Source organism: Battus philenor, unplaced genomic scaffold (genome assembly GCF_028537555.1).
Source record: "Battus philenor isolate CCGP_79_NKW_IND1 unplaced genomic scaffold, ilBatPhil1.0.hap1 SCAF_8, whole genome shotgun sequence".
NCBI classification, from domain to species: domain Eukaryota; kingdom Metazoa; phylum Arthropoda; class Insecta; order Lepidoptera; family Papilionidae; genus Battus; species Battus philenor.
In genome coordinates this window covers 6,802,835-6,810,469 of record NW_027181748.1, presented here as the reverse complement: position 1 = coordinate 6,810,469, position 7,635 = coordinate 6,802,835, and the positions used below count along the sequence as shown (strand labels likewise).

At 34.5% G+C, this 7,635-nt stretch overlaps 1 protein-coding gene across 1 annotated transcript in view; it reads right to left on the bottom strand.

Annotated features, from left to right (window-relative positions):
- Positions 1-778: 778 nt before the first annotated feature.
- hh (hedgehog signaling protein) overlaps positions 779-7,635 on the bottom strand; it is a 46,665-nt gene continuing 39,808 nt past the window's right edge. Inside the window, exons 3-4 of the mRNA XM_068774944.1 lie at positions 3,554-3,696; positions 779-2,955 (exon numbers count right to left, since the gene is read on the bottom strand). Of these exons, the coding sequence (XP_068631045.1) occupies positions 2,488-2,955; positions 3,554-3,696 (611 nt within the window). The 3' untranslated portion in view covers positions 779-2,487. The remainder of the gene's footprint in view (positions 2,956-3,553; positions 3,697-7,635) is intronic.

Sequence of the window (7,635 nt, the reverse complement as noted above, 5' to 3'; positions counted from 1 at the left end):
GGTTGCTTAAAGAAGTAAATGTCAGTAAAAAGCTTTAAAGATTATAAACTTATAACCAAGCAGTCTGTGTACGCTTTATGAATTGCCAATGCGTATGCGTTGTGAGTAAATCATAGTCATATGGATAACTAGTTAATTGACAAGCATGGTCGAAGATAGAGACCTTATATGCTAGAATATCTCTGCATAATAGAAATACAGTGTAGCAATGGCTCTTATATGACGATTATAGAAATAACAGAAGTGTTTCGGCTACTGCCCACACACCTTATCATATCATTATCTTGGCCGTAGAACGTCCACCTCTGAACATGGGCTGCTCCCATAAATTTTCAATAGGACTGGTTTGAGGAGGCCTGCATCCATCGTCCAGCGATCTTAACAATGTCGTCTGTTCGTTTACTTATCGTACTAACGTTCACTCATAATGTCAATAGACGATAAAATACAAGACCACAATATTAGGTTGACGGCAGGTTCTTAAGGCTTAAGGCTTAAGTTTTCCGGGCTACGTGCTTTCATCTACGAAACTTCTCAGCTGTCATTTGATTTCGGTGGACTGTCTATAACAAGAAAACTTGAAATACATTACTCAATAAGCTTCTAGACTTTATCAGCTCCATAGTATAAGAAATTGCAGAGAAGACGTATTAATATTAAAACTTACACTAACATTCAAAGTACTCTATAGGCATTATTATAGGAAAAAATATATTGACTAGGGGAATTTTTTCAAGTAAATGATTTAAAAAACAATTATTTTCTACGAAGCCAACATTTTATTCATTTAATCAGATCATACATATGCGTAGTATGTTAGTATTCAATGCTCTGGATGAAAGGTAGTTTTATAAGTACAATATATAGGAGCTTAATTTTACAATCAAAATTTCACATATACAATTATTCACTTTCGAATATTTAACAATACAATGTCAATAAATAAATATAAGGACACAATTAAAGCCATTTACTATCTGTACGTTGACCAAAAATTGCCATTTTTACAAGAAGTCTTTGTAAAAATTAATAATGGCAAAAAAAAATTAATACGATTTTATGTAAAAGTTATTTTTAAATACAAATTTAGATTATAATTAAATACAATAAACATTTGTAGTGATGAATATATTTAAAAACTTGTTTTTAGATGAGCTTAAACTGAATTGATTCAAATCAATAAAATAATATTTTAGTTTTACAGCAATGTGAGATATTAAACTATTGTCAGGGTGATTCTTATCGTTTTAAATAACTAGTACCACGTAGTTTTTATATATAGATACACAGAGTTCTGTAGAAATACTTATTTGCTACACATGAGACATGGCTGCTAATATAAAGCAGATGTATTAAATTCATACTATAGGAACCCTGAGTTCAGTTCAAGATCATTTCAACGATCAGTGGGCGCCCTAATACTCTCTTAGATTTTCTATCGATGTTTATAGCACTTATCTAAGTATTTATGAACAGAAATTTACAATTAAAGCATCTCTAAAGCGTTTGAGAGTTTTCTACACGTACATTTGAATAGATAATTCATTGTTTAAGAGTTATTGACAAGGGTTGCACATAGTACATCGTTATCGTTTCAATAAATCATTAATCGCTCTAATTATTGGCACTTAAATCCTCTAATACAAAAATACATTCACGCAAGTATTTCTATACTGTTTCAGCGTTATATTATAAAATTATACCGAACTACTCTTTGAAAGTATACGATTGTTACATCAGGAAAATCGATATCCTCGATATGCATTTATAACTAAAAGTAAATAAATAAAATAGTCCTTAAATTTATAGTAAGAAAGAAATAAATAAAAAGGTTAATAAGAAAAGACGCAGAAAATGAAGCAAAATAATTTAAACGTATGTTACAATAAGCAATCTTTCCGTCGTCAATTTTTTTTAAATAGTTAACTAGTCTATAATAATAACAATAAATAAAATCTTAAGGCACTGCATTAGGTACCAAGATCACAATTTCATTATATTTTACACGCGTATAATAGAATGTTAGTACATAAAAGATCAGATGTATGGAATGTCTAGTTGTAATCGTAGAACACACTCACGAATATTGTTTTTGTGTCAAGACAGAGATAAAAGATACCAGGAGCCACTTGTGAAGTGTTAAACATCATTAAATAGTAAATACAACTACTTAAAATAACATAAGCGCATACAGTTAAGTATTTCTGCATTGTGCAGAATAACGACACCGACACAATTTACAAATATTTGAACCCTAACGTGCAAAAATATTTCTTACACTACTTAATAAATACAATTTCAATGGGTTAAGTATATAAGATATACGTTTTCAAGGCGTCCATTAACGAATACTTATATTTTCTTTACTGGGAGCCTATTTACAAATCCCTCCGTTTCTTATTTACACTTCGATAATATGTACATAATCCGTCAAAGGCACGTCCCGCGTGCGAACTATTGTTATAGAACAGTTACACTAGCACATCACTAACGATATTTGTAAGATGAAGGCAATACGAAGTCACCGAACGAATATAGAGCATTTGCATACCAATGTACACCGCGTGGGATTTCTTCGGATTTTGTCCAACTGGCCGCCCATCTGAGTGGAGCCATCGCTGCGTGCGCCAGCGAATGACTGCGAACTAGTGCGTAGCATGACGCCAAAGCATCGTCAACTATAATTGTCCCAGCTTTAGTGAGAGGCGCGTAAACACCACGCTTTCTCACCATTCTCATACTAACTACTTTCGATGGTCTCATCACGCTGCCCGTTCCCCTAGTAAGAAGAACATCGCCCATCTTAACGTTGACGGCAAACGATTCCCTCCAGCCGTCTGCAGCAGCTAACAGCAGCAAGTGGGACGGTGTGGTCGTGATGGTGACTCCGTTTTCAGCAGTAATCTCTATGAACTGCCTTGTTGCGTTTGGATCGCGATCGATGAATGTTAAAACCTGAAAATAGAAGAACTCATTATCATTTCTGTTGCATCGATAAGACGATCTTGCAGTACGTAGGCTTCCCTCATGGATTTCCAGATACATCGGCCGTCAATGGGGTGGGTAGTTGGGCATCTATCGGAGATACTTAATAATTCTTACTTCGCCGCTACCGTTGCAAGGAATAGTGCAGCTGACGAGATTTAGGGACCCGGTCATTTTATCTTTACTCAATTAGCAGAAACAATCATCATAATTGTCACGTCAGCGAATAGACATCCAATGCAAGATCTAGCCCTCCTTCAAAGATCACCACGAAGACCGGCCTTGCGCTTTCCGCATTTAATTTCCCGCGACCTTTATTACCTACAGTCCATGTATCGGGGCTCAACCCCACGCTGCATCTACCGGCTTATGACTTTAGCAGAAACGTTTTACCTCAATTTTATACTATTTAATTTAATATGTTATTATTTAGTTTAATATGTTAAATGAATACATGTCCAGTATATGTTAAATCTTACAATTCATGTTAGGTCTTCCATTTTAAAACATTGTTTTTTTATTCTAAGAATTGGTTTATTACAAAATTACAAATATCAACAGTTCTTACCTCTGAATATATCATTTTGCCGTCGTCAGCTGCAGCGAGAACTCGATCACCCTTCTTAAGGGAATCAATATCACGAAGGCCGTTCTCTGTGTACACCATTGCACCAGATGGGAAGCACCCTGCTCCAGTACCCATAGATGATTCTGAAATAAAAAGAAAAAAAATGTTATACACTACTACTTACTATACAAGTACACTGTTTAAAAAATAAATATTTACGGGTGAATAACAAAAAATCTTTTTCTGAAACAAATACATTATTATTTAAATGAAACGAAAAAATGCGTGTGTATTTTAGGCATCATTAGGTCAATTAAAAGCTAAAAATAAATAAAAATAAAGTTAGCAGCAAATTATTTCGATGCATTCACATCCTTTTAAGGAATAACGAGATTTCACTTCACTCGTAATTAAAATCCGATAGCACACGAAACAAAAGAAGCTTTCTTGTTGTTGGCTTGGGGTTATCGGTGTACAGCTAAGCAGGAATTTGTTACATACAGGTAAACCTTTTGTTGTACTCTCCCACAGTCCGGCAACCTTTATTTACTCTTTTCTTCATTTAAAAAAAAATATTCAAAGAAATCGTTAATCATATCTTCAAACAAATTTTTAAGGTGTTGAAGGAAAAAAATGAATCCGTTTTGTTAATTCTTTGAGGCCTTTGTTAAAAAAAACAGGAAAGTTCGAAGGTACACATTAGAAAGCTGTATTTGTTTATTATTTAATAGTATTTATTTAAATCCTTACTCAGCTAATATTACCTGGCCATAATCTGCATTCCACAAAAAGTATGAATTTACGTGCGAATAAATAGCATCAAGGAGATAAGTCGTAGACAGATAAGCTTTCGTACGAAGCGGTAAGAATGGCCAACGAAAATGGAAAGTACAGTTGGGCGCCCAAACTAAGTGTCGCGTCTCTTTTTACCGTGCATGGTGCAATTATACGCATAAGTACACTTGAAAGCAGTTTAGCTGAGCAAAATAAGGTTTGCACGAGCTCGTTAAATTTTGATTTGTTGTGAGACCAAGCGGCTAATTCGGTAGATCCTGGACATTGTGTGCGGCGGCTTTGCAGATCGCATTACACAATAACACAAATTAGATTTCGTTTAAAGTCAACCTCTCTGTGCCTATTTTGTTTGTTGTCGGTCGAGTATATTACACGAATCATTAAATGGCCGTCGGCCACCTTTACTTTTTTGTAATTTCTAATGTTCATTGAAACTGTTCGAAAATATACATATGTTTATTATGGTTTTTACATTGCCAGGTTTAAAGCATGTGTTTTTTATTATAATTTTCTGGTAATTATGTACATATGATGATTATTTGAAGTATCAGTAAACAGCTATTAAATAAGCAAACAATGTGAACATTATGTACAAAACGTTATGACTAAGGCAACGCAGTGACGTATTTTAAGTTGTAAGACGCTATTGCAGGTGAAGTCAGTTTGATTTTAGTTTCTATCAAATTGATCTCTTCGCACTTTTTTCTTTCCTTTTTTGACTAACTGTTGAGGAAATTGTCGTTTCAGCTTATTGAGATTCATTGCAAGGTATCGGCCTCCCCCAAAGATATATATATGGGGAGATATACCATAATCACCATGCTTGGCGGACGGTTTGATGATCGCAGTGTGGTAATATGTTACGCAGAGGACGCTGCTGCTCATTCCCTGGAAATTTGTTTGTAGGCAGTGGTACAATAACACACAAAGTGTGAATTGTATAAAATAGTATCACGGCGGCCGAACACACGACTTGCGACCACAATTCCCAGTCCTCTATCGCTGGGCTACCACTACCCACGTTTTATGGATATAATTTCTTAAAATCGTTCTTAGTCATTTTTAACATACAAAAACAATATTCTTTATAGTTTTTTACCTATTAAAGTTATGGTTCTAATATCTGCAGTTTTTTTAATGAACGACCCTTGAATCATAGCGAGTGGAATTTCGTAAAATCCGTTATGAGGTGACTCCTACAAAGCGAATTAAATATTGTTATTAAATTTTAGGTCTCTGTATAAGTCCCAGAGATGAGTTTTATAACTCATCTTCTGTCGATTAATATAAGATGCACGCTATTCATAAATTAATTGTTTAGGGAAAATTAAATAATAAATTAATCTGTAAAAAGCTTTTTCAAAATTCGTGTTTAGTTTACTATTTGTCCTTGCATACTTTTTACTACCAAAGTTATAGGCCTGTCAACATCTAATAGAAAAATAAATATCTTTAACATATTTTACAGTGATCACTTTATGGAGGGTTAGATAGGAAATAGCTGTGCCATTGCTTCAAAGCTTTCAAGCTTTTTAGTGAAAAATAAACTATTCATTAACAAATCAATATGTTGTAGAAGTTTTATTGGATATTAATATGAAGTTTGGAAAGTTCTTCGGCGATTTTAATGTATAAAATAACACTGTGAAGGTTGTTAGTATTCGCCTTCTTGACCTTAACCGTGAGCATTAAACTAATTTGAGGCCTCGAGAGCAACGAAATACGATTGTATGGCGTGACGCAAGTGAAGTTAGGCTGAAGATGCGGCGATAAGCGGCGCGGGCGCGGGTTAAGCGCGGGCCGCGGGGGCCGGGGGAGGGGAGCGGAGAGCGCGCGCAGCCGAGTGGCCGCGAAGACCCCGCCCCGAGAGGACCACCGGGAGAGCTAGGCGGCGCTCGCCACGCGCGACCAGCCCGATAAATGATGCCCATGCCCACATCACCCGCACTCTGCTACCTCTATCTGTATCACGATTTGTTTCACTTTATCAACCCATATGTACTGTATCTCGAGCTGCTATGGTAGCAGCTCGTTAGTGACTGTCATAAAAAAATCAAAATATCTTTACCAAATCTAGCAGTAGAAGCTTCCATAATAATATTTCGGATCTTATTGTCAAAGCTTATACATTATCTACAATGACTTAATTAATTGTCTTAACTAACTCGATGAATTAGCACTTTAGGTACACAAAATTCGTTTTTGTTACTGATATTTTTACATTATGTATATTAAATTCAAAATATCAATATATAATTAGGTATTTACACAAATTTTTGAATGATCAATTATTTTAACATTATTTCTAGTGGTAGCTAACCATCGGTTTGGAATCCTGAGCTACTGTAAAAGCATTTAAATTTGGGTATAAATAATACGTTATTAAACATATATATATATATATATATATATATACATAATTATTTTTATGATGAATTATTTTGAAAAAATTATGTAGCTATTTTACTTATAAAATTTGCATTTTCTACAACTTAAATTGATGTCATTCTCAAAATATCCAAATTTATGATTTTATTATGCCTTAAAATGACTGATAATAGTTACGTATGCAATATATCCAACGAAATGTTTTTTTTTTAAACGATAACAATGAAAAATCGTGCCCAGAGCGGTCTTGAAAAGTATGTGTCTGATTTATTTCGTGTGGAATAGCAATTAGTCGGCGTCGTCAGCCGCCTGCCCATGCAAATGCCAAACCATCGATTATGATTCATGCGCCCAGGCCGAATACACCATATTATACCATATTAAAATTTTACTTACCTGCCTACAGAATTAATTTCCGACAATACATACATATTTAAGAGAATAAAAATGATATAAAAAATTAAATATTTTGTATTCATCCCGCTAGTACACAAAAGGAGCAACAAATTTAACGAGGTGAAGCGTCTCAGGTTCGCTTAAAAGTCATTGCTCAGTTGGATCCAGCAATAAGAACACGATCAACACGCGATGCACGATATGCCGGCCGCGTCTCGGTAACACAATGATTTAATGCACAAATAAGCGACATTCACTTTCTAATATATTATGTATTTATGTTTCACATTAACATAACTTACATACTGTGAAGATATTACTGCTCGATATTTACGATATTGAATAAAGAGTGTGACTTACACGTCATTTCGAATAGATGAGCATGTAAATGATTGTAAAGTTTATTTTAAAAATCTAACACGTGGCGATATAGATCCATGTTCCTAATTTAAATTTTCTACACAAAGCATTACGATCGTAAACTATTCGAAGCGATACTTGGA